At 43.5% G+C, this 18,239-nt stretch overlaps 2 protein-coding genes across 2 annotated transcripts in view; one reads left to right on the forward strand and one right to left on the reverse strand.

Moving 5' to 3' along the window:
• The window catches only part of LOC142584522 (lipase member M-like), a 16,711-nt gene extending 10,857 nt beyond the window's left edge, over positions 1-5,854 (forward strand). The window contains exons 2-5 of the mRNA XM_075694635.1: positions 930-1,151; positions 2,608-2,750; positions 4,623-4,773; positions 5,789-5,854. Of these exons, the coding sequence (XP_075550750.1) occupies positions 930-1,151; positions 2,608-2,750; positions 4,623-4,773; positions 5,789-5,854 (582 nt within the window). The remainder of the gene's footprint in view (positions 1-929; positions 1,152-2,607; positions 2,751-4,622; positions 4,774-5,788) is intronic.
• Positions 1-17,423, reverse strand: part of LOC142585640 (palmitoyltransferase ZDHHC20-B-like) — a 55,727-nt gene extending 38,304 nt beyond the window's left edge. The window contains exons 1-2 of the mRNA XM_075696560.1: positions 17,394-17,423; positions 16,088-16,150 (exon numbers count right to left, since the gene is read on the reverse strand). Coding sequence (XP_075552675.1) covers positions 16,088-16,114 — 27 coding nt within the window. The 5' untranslated portion in view covers positions 16,115-16,150; positions 17,394-17,423. The remainder of the gene's footprint in view (positions 1-16,087; positions 16,151-17,393) is intronic.
• Positions 17,424-18,239: the final 816 nt, after the last annotated feature.

Consider the following 18,239-nt stretch of genomic DNA (forward strand, 5'->3'; position numbering starts at 1 on the left):
GAAAGCAGAGGACACACGAAGCTACCGGCACCACGCGCACTCTGCAAACATCGCAGATCGCTTTAAGATGAGGCCCGCGCGGGCGCGCACTTTGGCCATGTCGCAGGTCGCTTTCAAGACACGAGCGCCGGCAACGAGTCCGTCCGCCAAAGGCGTCTACTACGGCGTCCGCCATTCGCGCGCGCAACGGCATATTAGATAGTAGACGTCGCTGTCGTATCCACTCTGTACACAGCGGCGGGCGAGGTGGCCATCGAGGCACCCTAGCAGCCGCTGTAGAAGAACGCCCCCAAGAACGACTCCACGGCCTTGCGCACGACAGGGGAGCTTTCGACCTGCGTTCCTCGCTCGCGCACGCGCGATTGAACCGCGTTCGCCAGCTCACCATCGCAAGCTTTCACTTGCACATACAGCATACAGCGCACGACGATGGTTTTATCGCCCTGGGACTTCATACGGAACCTCACGGCGACAGCGACGGGGATGCCGACGGCAGAAATGCGCCTGAAGCGTCCATAATTTAATTGCTATCACAATAAAAGATGTCCGAAAGATAGATTTGCTATTGACATATATTTCCTATGTTGGCTACAAAAGGAGCCTACGGTAAATAAAATTTGCTCATTCTAATGTGCATATAGATCGTTTTCCGAAGCTTTCCAAGGAAGTCAATATTCCACAGATAAGCGACAAAAAAACCTTAAAGTCTGCGCTGCGTGGAAAGCAATGCCGCTTCATTTCCTGTTACTGTGATGTGACTGCGCTGTCTGCCTTACAGCATCGCAGCTGAAAGCACAATTATTTCCAGCTTTGAGGTGATAGGGGTCATGGCCGTGGGCCTAACCAATGCACGATGGAAACATTACAGAAGCGGGAGAGTCATAATTTGGACGCCAATATTATAATGCACGACCACATTCATGTTGCAGGCAGAGTTAATCGGCAGCAATGGATACCCTGTCGAAGAGTATGACATCAGGACCGACGACTGGTACATCATAACTGTGCAAAGAATACCTGCCGGACGTGAAGACATTCTAGGGGGAATCGAAGTAACAAAACCAGTCGTCTTGCTGATGAGCGGACTTGAAGGCTGCAGCGCGGACTTTGTGGTGAACATGCCGCATCAGAGTCTCGGTGAGCCTTCCTGGGTACGCGGTTGCATTTCGTCACTTCTTCTTGTCTTTCTGGTGTTTTTACTCTATTTATTCCTTCTCTTTTTTTCTGTTACGCTTTTTTACGGAATGCAGGAAACGGTCGATATTCAACGAAATCTGCTTGGAAGTTTCATCAAAGTTTAAGCGGGCATTTATGACTGCTGTAACAGAAACTAGATGCATTATCAGCGGCAGTTACAGGGATGTTGACAGAAATTAAATGCTATTGTAGTGCAGTTGCAGTGCCCTATGCTACAGCATAATTATTAAGCCTAACAATAGATAATTAGTGATTATTCTAATGGTTACTTGACTCATCTTTCCATGAAGCTGTTTTGTTTGCCCTAAAGAAAGTGAATAGAACGAAATGACAGCGGGCAGACAGCAGTGTTGGTGAAGAGGATTCCAAGTGAGTAAAAAATAAAAAGGAAGTGCAACCAATGTGCGAGATAGGAACATAGCAGAGTGTGGGTGTAGGCCAGTTGGGGATTCACGATTTTGGGAAGTTAGCGCAAGGAACACATGAGACATGAAGAAAGATACAACACGAAGTGGTTTGTGCGCGCGGCATGCTTCAGATAATAATGATAGATATTCAAAAAGGGAGCGCGGCAGAGACAAAAATATTTTTGTTCTTCTAGGTGCACTGTTTGTGGCCTCCAAAATGACATGTGAGGAATAATGAGTCACTTAGTAAGATGTTCTACTAAAGGAAGGAAGGAAAAAGTGGAGAAGGAAAAGCAGCGATGTTAACCAGTTTAGCTTAACCAATTTTCTACTGAACATTCTCACTGTGACATCGGTCTGTAGCAGGCAAAAGAAAACCCAATCCAACGCCATGGTTTCTACAAGGGCACTTATCTTCACCAGTGATGTGCTTGAGTGAAACAAATCCTTTAATTTCAGTGTTTGCCCTGGGTTGAAACTTCACTTGTTCGCCCAGAGTTAATCAATTCAAGCTTCTGTGTTCTTGTCGCCTCTTTTCGACACAACTTGCAAATACAAAACTATTGCGAGCTAATGATCAAGGCACGTCCGTTTACTAACAATTCTGACTGCCGAGACTGGTGCCACTTTCAAAATGCCCGCCCGTTAAATCTCTAAATATGCGCCCATGTTCGTTGGCTGGCGTTGTCAAGAAGTAATTGTTGTAAATGTCTTTGTATTCGGGAGCAACGGCACGTAGCTTGTCAGTAAATATTGGAACCCTTTTTTGCTATGTTCTGTAGATGAATATCCGAGATGCTTGTGACAAACCGAAAATGTGACGTCTAGGTAGATGTCACAAGCATCGGGCCATATTTTTTGAAAGACTGAAACATTAGCTGAGGAAAGGCAATTTCATCGATCCATTTACACGCAAACACACACACACTCTCTCTCTCCCACACACTCACACACACACACACGCACAGAGAATGCCTTCTAACCTCAATGCATGTGCACTAAGAGCAAATTATCCCCTTTTGCATTACATTTAGGCTTCATATTGGCTGACAACGGCTTTGACGTGTGGTTGGGCAACGTCAGAGGCACGGAGTATTCACGTCATGTCTACCTAAAGAAGACGGACAGGAAATTTTGGAATTTCAGGTACCTGTGCATGTGAATAATTTCTTTCACCTTGAATGTTCTAGCACCCAGATTACATCGAGCTACAAAAGAACGTAAGACTAGAAACAGTTTTTTAGGCACGAAAACAATCTGGCAAACGACTTTTGGTTCCTTCGTAACAGGCATTTCCGCTGCAGCCGCCTGTAAAGATGCCCAGAGTTAGCATGCTCTGGGTCAGTAATGTTTATTTATTTATTTATTTATTTATTTATTTATTTATTTATTTATTTATTTATTTATTTATTTATTTATTTATTTATTTATTTATTTATTTATTTATTTATTTATTTATTTATGCGTTAGCATTCTTAGTGTACTTGACGCACTTTCCGGAGGTTATCTGTCTATGTTTGCATCTGACCGTTTTCCCGCCTATATACCTGGATCATTGGGCTGCTGTGCTGCGGTAAAAGGGTCCGAAATGAATTATCGGACCGACTTGGGTCACTGAGTATGTGGCAATGTGTGCATACATGCCGCTCGTCAACGAATCTCTTTCACGTTGGTCACTATAGATGCGAGACTGGGCAGGTACTGCTGTTCCAAGAAACTCGTTGACGCCGACTTGGAACATTGGTTCTGTGCCACTCCGTCTACGATAGTCTTCAATGAACCTTTTTGATGCCAACTTAAATCACCGGGCATGTACGTGCCAGTACATGTGTGTCGCTCTTCTATGAACGTTTGCAAAGTTGGTGAACGTTTAAAGCACTGGCGCACCTCGCATTTCGAAGGCCACGCACATGATTCACGGCGGTGCGTCTAGATGGCGCCGCATGCTGTTAGGGAAGCGAGAAAGAGGACCGCTGCAGTACACGTTTTGTACATAGATAGCTTAGTTTCGCCGGAGGTGATACGTTGCGTAATTATATTAGTTAAGCGCAGAATGACAGTAGCCTAATGCATCGGCGGGGCATTTGCTTGGTCTTGACTGATTTCAAGGCGCTTTGCTGCGAGCACACACAGTGTTCCCTCTATTCCGCTTTCCTCTTTCTCTTGCCCCTTTCCCTTCCCCCCAGTGTAGGGTAGCAAACCGGACGCTCGTCTGGTTGACCTCTCTGCCTTTCCTCTCTTTGCTATCTCTCTCTCTCCAAACGCTTTGCCATAGACTGTCATCGTGAGATGCTTTCTGCTGAATTTTTATTGTATCGTCTGAATCAAATGCGTTGCGGAGGGGAGTGGTTACAGCAAACAAACGAAAATACATGAATGAAAATACAGTGAGTGGAAAAATAAGTCAGAAAGGTCATACAATCAAAGTCACAAAGTCACAAAGGTCATAAAATTTCAGCTAGTGCTTCGCAATATATTAAATAAGTGGCCATAAGAAATACGTGTTACATACAAATTAGCAGTATGTTATATTGCTAAAGAAAAAAAGAACACATCTGATTATACAGTATTATCCCTGTGCTAACCATATCACACGTATATTAGCATAGAGAGAGAGAGAGAGAGCAAGAGAGCGAAAGACACAAACTTTAATGACATACACATATAATAGGAACCACGCATGTGGTAATGAGGGAAAAATGCTAAAGCAACCCCATTCAGATCCTTGAAACTTTCGTAGTATTCTTTTGCGGTGGCTCCGCAGCGTCTACTTCGAAAAATCACTGCGTATTTGCTCTCCACAACTCCATGAAGGTCCCTGCCTAAATAGCCTATGCCAAAGGCATTGTCTTCAATGAACTGGTCCCAAAAAGCAACGCACATTATTTGAGCTGTCCTAACGATTGAATTTTAACAACTTACACTGCCGTTATAGTTTGCCTTGGATGAGCTATCGCGTCAGTTTCTGCTACTGACTTCACGTGCCGACTCTTTACCTTGTCCTCACCCCTTCTTCAGTTTTGACGAAATGATTAAGTACGACTTACCAGCGCAAATAGATTGGATACTTCGCCAGACCAAGAAAAACACTCTGCAGTTTGTTGGATGGTCTCAAGGAGGCGGCATCATGTTCGGTTTGCTTGCCGACAAGCCCGGATACAACAAAAAGGTAAGACCAAGACTGACTTTAAAATGTTTTATCCCGTTTCTTTGGAGCTATCCGCGGCGACAAAGTACCGTTAACGATATCCATGGACTCAATTTGCAAGCTTTGAGTCCGCAAGACCTGCTTGTGATGAGCGGGGCGTCTTCGCTTTGAGAGTCACCTCCTGGTCTTACCATTGTAAAAGCAGCACAACACAGTACGGAAGGCTGACAGAAGAGGCAGACACAAGCACTGAAGCCAGCCTTACTGCATAGCCCTACGATTTAGCCGCACGCACCATGCAGCTCCGCCTAGATCTCGTTTTCTGAAAGCAATTAGCACGTTGGAAGAATGAGTCGTTTGCTCGGATCCCTCCTATACTAAGCTTTTTTCTAAAGCTCACCGTACAGCAGCCATTCGTTCTTGGAAAGCATAATGGCAGCCAGGCTCTCAAGATGTTGAAAAGCTATTCGTGCGGTGTACTTCAATAAAAACGTCTGATAGTAAAGGTGTTGTGGCGCAATGTAAAATACCATACGGCAAAAAAAAAGGAGACGGAAAGGGCGCCTTTCTGGGCTCTTTCTGGCGTCTTCCTTTTTCTTTCGTCTGTTATTCTACATTAGCTGTGCCACAATTTTTTTATTAGCTATGCACCATCTCGCCCGACATAGTACCCTGCCAACGTTTGCGATCGTGAGTTGAAAACTGATCCTCTGTCCCTGATAGTTAGTGTCTTCGTTTTTATTCTTATTTTTTTCACAACTCAGTAAAGGCGTGGTACCTAATTATAGCAAAATAAATATTCTTGTTGTAAATATGTGCATCACCGTTTGACCATTCGATTATTGTTCAATTTTCGACACTTACCATTCGTATTCGATTCATATTCGAAAACGTTTATATTCGCCCACTTCTAATCAAAAAGGCGATTGGGATTTCCTTCTGATTCCTATATTTGAAACGTAATTTCTAGGCATTGTATCACGAGAAGGCATCACCCAGAATGATGTTGACGGGCCTTTTTGGCGTCACTTGCTAGTCCGACGAATGGAGCTTCCCCCGAGCCTATACAGTGACGGTCGAGGACACAGCAACAAAATTGTGAATGGCGAAACTAACTTTATTGGGGGAACCTGTGCCCACAACAACAGGCTACACTCAAAGCTCAACGAAAGTGACGAACACAGTCGGCGATCGTCGAAATCTGATCAGCGGGTCAAGCGCTTCGGCTTTTATACATCAGTGGTCGAAAGTTCCAGAGTAATCGCTGGGACCCGCGTGTCTTCCACAAAGTTCTACACCATTCGCGGCGCGCATACATGCAATCAGATTACACAAGGTTCGGTGACAGACAGCGGATGGAACCATCGATAACATTCCAGAAAGTTCCTATAAACGCAGGCTTGTTTATAGGAACTTATAGAAGGTTATAGAACTGATAGAAAAGCAGGCGCGCTTGTTATGTGGTGAAACGTGGTCACCCGATAAAGATAAAGATGTACATGTGTCAATATGAGCCCGTTCTCTAACTGCGGCTATTTCTCGAAACAATTTTTGAGAAACATTCCGTGCAAAAACGCACTACTCTTGCTCTCAGTTCTGTCACGGTGCTTTACCTCTCGAAAAGAAATAAACTCGAAAAGAGGAGGCTACATATTGGGTTTGAGGTAGACAGCACTGCTAGGGGGCAACGTTAAAATTTATAAAGTGTGCATTGATGATCACACGCCGGGCAAGCAATATTATAGATGAAATGAAATCGAAGGAGTCGAATTGTTTCGGCACATAGCAGCAGGCTCGTAACACACCTATATAGCACACAGTGACACATAGCACATGTATATATAGCAAGACCCCCCCCCCCCCTTTTTTTTGAGCTAAACATAGCAGATGTTTTTCGTTTTCGTTTTTGTTTAACTATGAGAAAGTCAGCTGGTAAGGAAAGCGCGTCTGGGGTGTAAGAAAACTAGGTGCGCCGATGTATTTGCGCGGTGCAGAGTATGCAGAACTGGAGAAAAGCAGGGGTAATTAATAATTTCTAGGCGAGATATCTATGTACGGCGGTGGACCTTATTCAGCAGATCACTAAGTCAGCCTTGTGCGTCAAGAAATTTGGAGACCCCTAGAAACCAAGATATCTGCCCATTTCCCAGCTGCGCGAATGATCAATGTTGGAATTTATTTTACTGATATGACTACAAAACGCTACTGGCAAAGCAAGAGGAGCTCTAGGTGACTGGCAGCAAAGCTATCTAAAATTACGCAATGATTCCTTCAATAAAAGTACAGTGTAACTGAGGAAGTGCATGCCTACACATGTGATGTGATCTTGTTTTCTTCCTTTATGTTTTTGCACCCACATTCCTAGGTTAAGTTCTTCCACGCTATGGCACCGACCGTTTTTATGGGCCACATGACGGCCCCGGTAAAGAAATGGATTAATATGCCACATTCTACCATAGTAAGTAAGCTTTTCTCCACTACACATTCATTGGCAGCCTTAAACACAATGCTAGGAAGCCGGCGGTCTACAGCCCTTTGTGTTGCCTTCTTCAAAACAGCCGGCAGATTCCACGCCCTGTGGGAATCGATGTTATGCAAAGCACTGTGCAGGGAGACTACCAAGTTAACGAAACGACCATGAGAACACCAACACGTAGGCAGCTGTTTCATGACCTACATGACATGCATGTCATGACATTCATAATATCATGACCTATCATTTATGTTCGTCATACACTCTTCTAATGCTATGCCAATTGTAGTACATGCCAAGTTAACGAAACGACCATGAGAGCACCAAGACGTAGGCGGCTAGATAGATAGATACTGTCAAAGTGGCAAATGTTCGCAAATAAATGCTTAGCATATAAAATTTCCGCCTATATATCTTCTTACCGCATATGTTATTTGGCTAATTTATCGATTTGTTGATTCACCAAGAAGCTATATGCATCCGACACACATTTTGAAATCTATGCCAAACGAAACCCTCGTGCAGCAGCTATTAAACGCTATGAAGCTGCCCATCTTCAGCAACGCGTTTAGCATCATAGCAATTGCGTGTCTAACCGAAAATAAGCAAAATTCAGAGCCCCTCATCATGTGACCCACGTGAACTACGCGAGCGGGAACCAAACTGTCTACGGGATCGGCAATTTTACAGCGTAAGCTGTTATGGGCTCATTCCTATAGCCTGGGTTTATAGTTTGGGTTGGCGAGGTTGTCCGCCGCAGTTGCTGGTGTCCGTCACAACTATCGCCCGGAATGATAAGATACCCAGTTCCCGCCGGGATCAAACGCGGTCACTGTGCGTGGGAGTCAGCTACTCTACCACTGCGCCAAGCCAGCGCTTGCTAGCTGCTGTAAAAACAAGCTCTATATAAGCGTCCTAGCGCGGGAGGAGTCGCGCGATGTGGGATGCAGTCGCGTATCATCGATACGTGCGGGCTGGGCATTCTAATTGTGTTTTATTGTACCAAGTAGCACACCGTGTAGCAGTTGCATAGGTAGTGGTACAAAGTAGATAGCCTCTTCAGGGACTGTGTACACAATTGTGTACACCAAGATAGTGTATCGAAAGAAAAAGCAGTGATCAAAATAATTGTAGATAAAATATGTCCCATACATATCGAAGCATTTCTGAATGAGCCTGACCTGAAAGTTGAATAATATGTGTAAGTGTTTTTAGTAGAACGAGTTGTAAGGTAGACGTCTGGGTGTTCGCGCGCAGTGTCAGTAAGTAATCATGTAACTGGTTCACTTCTTTCATTGTTTCTAGCAATGTGTTACGCCAAGCATATTTTTCGAGTGGCTGGATAGGTTTCTTACAAGTACGCCAGACACGAAACATATAAATTTCTAATATCTCACGTTTCAGCATCGAGTTTTCACATGGTGTCGATCCACAGTTTGAAAACATGGCAAAGCTGACTGAAGAATTGCAAACTATTAATTCGTTATCCAGCTCTAATTTTCATGATGGGGAAGAGACAAGAAATGCGCTGAAACTAAATTTTCATTGGAGATAATTAATTTGCGTCTGAAATGGATAGAGACGTTTTGAGGAAGAAAAGGAAGAATACGGAGATGTATACAAACATGATAGAATGAAAACGTGTATGCCTGATTGTCTCAAGCAGGCTAGGTGACTATTTGTCATCCGCCCATTTCAAAGGGGATTCCAACAAATTATCATCATTACTAGCAGCATCGTATCAAGCCACTTGTCACGATAATGATGATGATGATGATGACGATGATGATCTTTGGGATCCCCTCAGAAACGGGTGGTGACAAATAGACACTTAGCCTGCTTAATTTAATCAGATGTGATATAGGTGTCTTTTCTTCTACATGGCGTACATGCGAGATGCCCCCCTCGTAGCGTCCACATGTGCAAACATTACATTGCAGTTGCGTTGTATTCCATCAGGTCTCCTGACATGTAGCAGCTGCATCTATCATGACACGTGTCAAGAGATGTAACATATGCGCCACTGCCCCGTTTGCAAGGAGGTGCCAATAAACCTTCATCATCAGCATCAGCATCGTATCGTGCCATTTGTCGCACGATGTTAGATGCGAGATGCACGCCACGTAACGTCGATACGTGCAAACATTGCATTGTAATTGCGTTGCACTCCCCCAGGTGTCACGACATGCAGCAGTTTCATCGTATCACGCACGAGTCGAGGGATGCGACAAGGGAGCCGCGTAGTCTCCTCGATACCTGCTTTTGCTCTTCGGTACTCGTTGTGGCGCCTCCTCGCAAGGTACGACCCGCTGCCCAAGAAGCGAATCGTCGAGCTAAGCGCGAGGTTGCAACCAGGCAACGTCGGGCTCAGTAGACCGCTATGCGTAGAGCAGCACAAGCCGCCGCTCGCCACCGACGGTGGGCGGACAGTTCAGTTTGTTCTCTCGCAAAGAGACTTCGCCGTGAAGACCCTCTAGCGCGTGTTGCCGAAAATGAAGCCCCTATGGAGCCGCTTCTCTGCACCTCATGCTGTGACTGTGCGGCGTGTGCCCCGCAGGCCTGACTTGCTTTCTTCCTTCTTTTTTTTTTTTTAGTGACTCCATCTCCGCGACAAGTCCAGTTAAAAATTGCACTATATCTCTAGGACAAGCCCATCTTATTCGGCAAGAACTCGGCCGAGTAGGCGCACCACACCCCTGTAACGAAGACGCAGAAAGCTCACTTTCAGAAAGGAATTGGCAGCTTGAAAGCCTACATTTGTTGCGTTGGGAACTTTTAGATAGCGTTTGTTGTTTCGTTGCTTCATTCTCTAGAGAACAGAGACGACAGCCGGGACATCAGCATGTTGTACACATGGAGCTACATATAAGCCAAATCGTTATATAAGTGCCATTCTGTATGTAAGTTATTCCGCAACGCGGCAGCAGCAGGCATGGTCAGACAAGTACTAGAGTGTTCTTCTAGAAATCTTCCTCTTAAAAAAAAACCGATCTTGCACCGAAAAATATTACACGCCATGTTGTTTCCTTTTATCACGCTGAATAGTTTTTGTAAAGTCAGCACCTGCGATGCATTTTCGCATAAGGTGGGCACACGACAGATTCTTAAAATTGTTTTGAATCCTAATTATTAGCGGTGCGCACAGTACACTATACTAAAAGGGGACGCAAACCCTTCCGTCAAACATTCTTAACAAGTGAAACACGTGAAACTGCTCCTCTGATCGGCTTCCAAAATCTAAAAGAACATTAGAAACACGCTGCTTTGTTGCTGAGATAGTTTCTTATCGTCAGTGCAAGCACTTGTGTGTCTTTGCTTTTACAGAAAGCTGCCGAACTCTTCTTTGGGGGAACAATCCTCGGACGGCACGGCCTCGTGTCGAAAGCAGTGAGACTAAGTTCCTGTAGAAGTGTCAAACCGGGCCCCCTCTGCAATGCGAGCTTCCGCTTTATTAACGGAGGATATCCCATCGACATGAACAAGGTAACATGGAAATCACCGTGCGAAGAAATTAACAAAACACGCCTATCTGACAGAAAATATGGGGGCAAGGGCTGCCGTCACAAAATTAGGGAGCCCCCATGGAGCCGCTCCTCCAGCTTACACTGTATAACTGTGCTGCGTGTGCCTTGCTGGCATGACTTTTCTTTTTGTCACCATTCATATCAGAAAATATTTTATTTTGTTTTCTTTTTTTACATATGCACTTAGCGAAAAAGGAGACGTTAGTGCTTCTCCGAAAAGGGGAAGCGTTGTAAGAGTAAAACTTCGCGTAGGAAATCATTTTTTGAAGACTTTAACGGCAATTAGTGCTTTCGTACGGCTCTTCCAACGCATATATCTGGATGCTCTAGCATGAACTAGTCACTAAATGAATGCTTAAGTATGCTCTAAATATGCCGTACCCGTTAGAGGTAATTTCATCAGCAAAATAACGGCTTTAGTAATCTTTCAGTTGAAGCAACTCTTGCCAATAATTAATTATTTGAAGTTCCTTCCGTCCAAAGTGTAAGCTATCACCCTACGAATATACCGTCGAATTCGAAGAGTATAAATATTTCTGTTTCGCTCTACAAAAAGGAGCAGGCAGGAAAATTTCTTCCATGCTTCTCGCTTCCGAAGCGCGCTCTCTATAACCAAGCGTCGAACGCATCGACGGCACTTCGTAAAAGCAAGCTTCACATGCAGCATGCCTCACCAACATTATCTATAAAAGAAAACTGCCGTGAACTATAAGCGTAGCGATTCAATTACCTGTGCAAAGAAAGGGTGAATGAGCAAAGCAAGCCATGTGAATAGTATTTTATTTATTTTTTATCGCCTACGATATTGCCTCTCTCGTACGAGAGCATAACAGGATGGCATACAATGAGTACGATAGCACAATGAAAATTGATGAAAAGTATACAACATACATATGTAGGGTACATAACACGTATAGCATTATGTACTATCTTGAATATAATTGAACGCGCCGGGTATTTAGCACTCATCACGCACCTTACCTTCCACAGACGAGGCTACCAGTGTACTTGGGAAATGACCCCGCAGGAACATCAGTACGCAACGTTCTTCACTTGACTCAGGTAGGCTGAGTTGGTCGAGCGAAGTACGCACTTTACCTTTCCTTTTCATTTGATATGACTCATAATTTTAAAAAAAGGTTCAGTGGCGAGTTAGCGGTAACTGCGAGAGAAAAGCGTTATCATTACTTTGCACCTCTTCGAGGTCCCGGATCCATGATTGAAATAGCTTTCACGACACTGAAAGGTGTTGTTCAGGAGCCCACTTGAGATACGTAGAGAGAGAGAAAGAGAGAGAGAGTGAAGGCAATTTGCACTTTGACAATCCTAACCAAGCGCATTAAACAGTGTTTCGTAGCTTGTCTCAAGTACAGCACTGAGGAGTTTTAAAAGTGGGAGTTGTAAGCCAAATGATACGTTACCACAGTGTGGGTTGTGAGGACAGCTTAATATTTGGCACTTGACTGCTGTAAAAACACGTCATTTCGGACAATCAATATGAATACCGACAAGGCATTTTCTACGATCACTGAGCGAACCTTCTACTTCACTCTATAGCGGACTTGCATCTAACAAATTAGATGTAATTAATTACTTGTAATTCGTTAGATTTCATGGTAATTCTGCAAGATAACGATCACTGTGTTTACCTGGTAACGCTTACTGTATTTTAATTACCTTTTTCAGTAACGAATCACATGTAACCAGTTACTTTATTGACGAGGCAAAACATAACAAGCAACCTAACTTCGGGAACGCGAGTTTGACGAAAACTACAGTAAAACGCCCCTAGATCGTGCCGTGCAGCAGCCTCTTAAACGCAAATGTTCAGACGGGCAAACCCCGGAGCTCAGTACTTGTTTACTCATCTTAAAGGCACCACCAAATGTTGGCCAACTAATTCAACAGGTGCTGATATGTCTCGATAGCGAAGGCCACTTAGGGCGTTATAAAGGAAATGACATACGGACGATTTGCTTTTTTCAGCTTTTCATTGGCCTAACCTGGAGCTTGTTCACCAAGCCTCAGCAAAAATGAAGTGCTGCGTGTCACAGAGGACCCGGATGCTGAAAAACCCCGAACTTACGTGCAAGATGCGCATACATCACCGCCCTGCCCCTAGCGCACACATAGGGCGAAGTGACGAAGCTCACTCTCTTTCCGTCTGTTTCCTCCTCGAGAAGCTTATCAGTCTATGTCCTCACAACCAATAAGAGGGACTATGATCGACGAAATTTTCTAGGAGTTATTGTTAGTGCGCATAAGCAATGCGCGAAAGGCTGCAGATCGTGCTGTTTGCTGGTGATATGCAGTGTTAATAAACGTTTGGAGGAAAATAACGTAGAAGTTATCGATTACTATTGTGTAAATTCCTCGAATACTTTCATGGGGCGGTAACTGGTAACTGTAACCAATAACATGTATGAATGAAGTAATTGTAATTGTTTTCGGTTACTTGTTTTCTTGTAACGATCAAAATTCTCTTCTGTACAAATTGTACTGCATTGCTCCCAATTCACCAAAAGCAGTTCATTCCCGAGCTAAATATTTTACGCGCATGAACCACACGGTGACAACAATTACCGTTTCTCCCCTCTAAGTGCTGCTTTTTTTTTCATCACCACACCTGGTGGAGTAACATAGAACGAGTTTTGGAGGACAAATGCACACACGTTGATATGGACACTTTATCATCTCTATGACTGACGGTGGAACGATTGTAGTCTCTAGGAACTTCTGCATAAGCAGGAGCTTTCGACGTGCACGCAATATCTTTCACAATTGTAGTTTAACACTTTTCTTGTAATAACAACTGTTACAATCTCTTCCCACGGACACTCAAGAGTTGCATGTAATTGTCGGTTCTCGACACACAAATGTTAAGCAAGTAAGCCATGGTTGACCGATAGCGCAGCATTGGTCGAACCGATCTGCAAGCTGCCCACCGAACCATATACGTTGGTTTTATTGTTCTCTTATAATTTGCAGATCACCAAGTCCAATGAATTTCGAAAATTTGACTGGGGGCGAAAAAGGAACAAACGAGTATATGGTCAGGTATGTACACCTGTGCGACATTGTTTCGCACTTGAAAGGCTGAATATATTACATTATTTGCCCAGGATGCGTTTGTTTTAACCTAATCTACATTGCATTACTATAGCTCTAAGTCAATTTCAGCAATCTAGTCTGAATTTACCACAATAAGTGCGAGCAACCTGTCAGTATTACTGTACATCAGTAAGTGTGTAATCTACAGTTCTTGCGTAAAGTTCAGGGACATGCTTGCGCGAAAGCATAATAGCACGCTCGAATAAAACCATTTCTTTGAAGACAAGATCGCTTTCATCCCTTTCAGTCCGTACCATTCTGCTCAAACGGTGAAAGCACACTTGACAAACGCTGCAGCAGCTGAGACGCCATTACTGCTGCCGTTATTTTGACGTCGAATCTAACGCTGTGCCCTTGGATTACTGTGAACGAACAGCTGTCGCTCCACCGAGTCGCTAAACAGTGGCTGAGGGGGATGACGGCAGCGAAGTGTGGTCAAAAGTGCGTGGCAAGTTATCGATGAGACGATGTGCGCTGTTATTAACTACTGCCGTGGCTAAGTGCACGTCAGTGCCAGAGGCTTTATGTTCTCTATCTGTCAGTTGGCGCATGTGAATACGCGCGTTCGTTTTTCGCTGAACTTTATGCACCGAACGTGCTTACTGCCGCCTATCACTGTCATGCAGTAAACGGCGAAACTGTGCCGCCAAATTACTCCTGCCACTTTCTGTATCCCATATGCTCTATAGTCAGAATGACACGATAAAATGAATTCAGCCTGGCTTGAGAACGAAGAATTATCTTCACCCTTTATTTTTCTTCGACACCGAAGAAACAAGAGGAAAGTTATATGACTTACATATGATTAATTAAATTATGGGGTTTTACATGCCAAAACCACTTTCTGATTATGAGGCACGCCGTAGTGGAGGACTCCGGAAATTTCGACCACCTGGGGTTCTTTAACGTGCACCTAAATCTAAGTACCACGGGTGTTTTCGCATTTCGCCCCCATCGAAATGCGGCCGCCGTGGCCGAGATTCGATCCCGCGACCTCGTGCTCAGCAGCCCAACACCATAGCCACTGAGCAATCACGGCGGGTGACTTACATATAATCATAGCATAGCGTTACCTTGAGATTAAATTACGTTATTTAAGCCCTGTTTTCACAATATAGCTTATTAAATCTATCTATCTATCTATCTATCTATCTATCTATCTATCTATCTATCTATCTATCTATCTATCTATCTATCTATCTATCTATCTATCTATCTATCTATCTATCTATCTATCTATCTATCTATCTATCTATCTATCTATCTATCTATCTATCTATCTATCTATCTATCTATCTATCTATCTATCTATCTATCTATCTATCTATCTATCTATCTATCTATCTATCTATCTATCTATCTATCTATCTATCTATCTATCTATCTATCTATCTATCTATCCGCCTACGTCGTGGCGCTCTCACGGTCGTTTAGTTAACTTGGTATGTACCAAAATTGGCACAGTATAACAAGGGCGCATCTCGAACATAAATGAAAGGTCATGACATGAATATCGTGACACGCGTGCAGTGCAGGTCATTAAACTGCCGCCTACGTCTTGGTATGTACAAAAATTCCTCTCTCTCTTTATTTGTTTTTTATCTTTTACCCTCTCCCATTTCCCGATTGCAGGGTAGCAAACGAAGTTTGCTGTTCTAGTTAACCTCTTTGCCTCTCCCCATTCTTCCATCTTTCTCTCTTTATGTTGAAACAATTGATAAGAACAGGCGCTTTTAGTGAACAAATTATTAACGAACGCGACTGATAGACAAGTGAATCTTATGAGAGAATTTTTTTATATATTCAGCGCAGCGCTTGAAGTTACCGACGCATTCTGCACGGAGAAAAAGTACACGCTGTACGCATCGCATACGTATACGTATAGTTGCGTATAGTTGCGTGTGGGTATACACGGAACTATGCTCAACTGCTGGTACACGCTGCTTGTTTACGAAGAAAAGTGGATTATTGAAGATTATTGAAAAATGATTTCCACTGCGCTTACGCTACCTGATTTTGCTGGCCCGCTATAACGAATGCTAAGACAGGGATTGTCATTCGTTGTCTCATGTCAGCATGTCCTTCATTTCAGCCGAGTCCGCCGTTGTACGATCTGAGAAAAGTCACAGCACCGGTGGCTATCTACTGGGCCGACGGAGACGTTCTCACAACTCCCCGCGACATAGAACGCTTAATCCGTAGGCTGCCTAATGTTGTACTCACGTACAAAGTGCCCATGCGGGGCTTCACGCATCTGGATTTCGGCTGGAGCATCACGGCATGGAAACACCTTTACAAAAAAATTGTGGAAACAATGAAACAATACACCTAAATAAAGTCGTGCATGTCATGTTTTAAGAATCAACTGAGTAAAAAATACGTAGGTATCCGCATTGCACAGCTGCAACTGTACACTTGCGCCTTAAGATGTGCTTGCTTTTCCCTACTCAAAATTGTCGAAACGATTACGTCGTTCATGTATGATGAGAGGCCACAGAGAAGGTATGCAACATCAATCTGTACCAATACATCCTTCTTTTGTAGTTGTTGTTGTTGTCTCCCCTTTCTCATTCATCTCTCATACAAACTTAAACCATTGCCTTTTCCAAGCATCACATCGTTCTTTTCTGGCTAACTATTCCCTTCCTCCACGACGTGGGGCAGCATCTAAGGCTCTTACCACTCCCTTCTCGTGATAGTTACTTGGGCAATCCACAGGAAACTTGATATTGTTTAACTGTAAACTCTCTAGTAAATGTATTAAAATCCTGCCACATATTGTTCTGGCCTTTTGATCGAGTGTTGTATAAATAAATTGTGAAAACGACTGCAGGTACGTGTACAATACAGGTAAGCGTCACATACATTCTCACAAAAAGAAGCAAGATTCCAAGGCATGCGCTGCAGCAAAAATGGAGGATCCTCTAAGAGATGACCCTAATGTATAAAAAAAACAAATTTAAGAAAGTAATAACCTACGAATATGTAATATGAAGCGTCTCCTTTCTTTTTCATGCTAACTTATTTCTGAAAGGAGCCTAATGACGCCGCTACTAAAACAGCTTTCATCAAAGCCAGGTGTTTTAACTTAAACGCGAGCATGTGCGAGTCGGGCGTGGAGCACGACAACTGCAACAAGAGACGCCGAAACGAGCGCTATTATTCCAAAGGCCCTTTCGCGTTCATGTCGTCGGAGGACACGACAATAGCATAAGCGTATGCTTTGCTTAGACGACAAAACCCAACAGAGTATAGAAATTTCGTGATGACGCCCTTTGCCTATGGACATTATGCGTGCCTTTCTGTGCGGCTGCAAACTGAAACGGTAAAGGCGTACGCTACGTCTCGCTCATTGGACCGTCTATATGTTGACAGAAAAGCAAAACGTGAAGTGAAGTTGATATAGTTATAGTCACCGTTACTTCGGCTCCTTTCAATCAAACATCGAGTCGGGATTCCTGGGTGCAGTATTACAAGAAATTCACTAATCAAGCTGAGAAGAGACGAAATTGCGATCTGAAGTTTAGGCTCACCTCGAAATGGAAAGAAGATGTCTTATTGGCGTCCTACTTCTATATTTAGCTTCGTATTGCACATCGAACGAAGCGTTCCTTACGACCGATCCAGACAGCAACAAAAATACGGTAAGCGTTCTGAACATTGCTGTACTTTTTATTATTATTACTTTTTCTGATTGTCGTACAATATGACCTAATTGAAACCTTAGCAACGCTGGGAGAGTTGTTATATTTTTATGAATACGAAAACATTAGCAAAAAAAAAGTAACACGACAAGGGAGACGCCGCGACGAATCACTCCCGCCTTGCCGTCCCCGTTGTCTCAGCGCTTTTTCGTGCTCCTTTTTCGAAGAATTCCATTCATCGCGTTGATGCGTTGTTTATACAGTTGTAATAGCTTAATTGCTTATATTTGCGATAGAAACCACAAGTTCATTTGTTAAAGAAACGTGTCAGAAACGTATTTCTGTGAACTCATCACCCTGTAGGAGAACACGCATAGTGGCACTTATTTCGTTGCTGAACGAGAAGAAACCCAAGGGCTCTATCTTTTGTTAGTCTCAACAATTCGAAGAAACTGTCTATTAAGCCAGAAAAAATACATAGCAAATCAGTTATGTTTAATGGAAATGTAGAAGTTACAAGATAAGGGGGCTCCTTGCGCTAAGAGAAAATAATCGGGAAAACACTGAAGAGCTTTACCTCCTCGCCACAGCTCAATTTCTGACGGAAAGCATAGGAGTAATAATCACGCTGTTTCAGTCAAGATTTCTAACTGTATCATGTCGGCTATGTTTTCTCCTAATCATCATAAGAATGGCACAATAGAAACACTCAGTGAGAAAGTGTCAAAAACTTGG

The sequence above is a fragment of the Dermacentor variabilis genome, chromosome 6 (assembly GCF_050947875.1).
Source record: "Dermacentor variabilis isolate Ectoservices chromosome 6, ASM5094787v1, whole genome shotgun sequence".
Lineage (NCBI taxonomy): Eukaryota > Metazoa > Arthropoda > Arachnida > Ixodida > Ixodidae > Dermacentor > Dermacentor variabilis.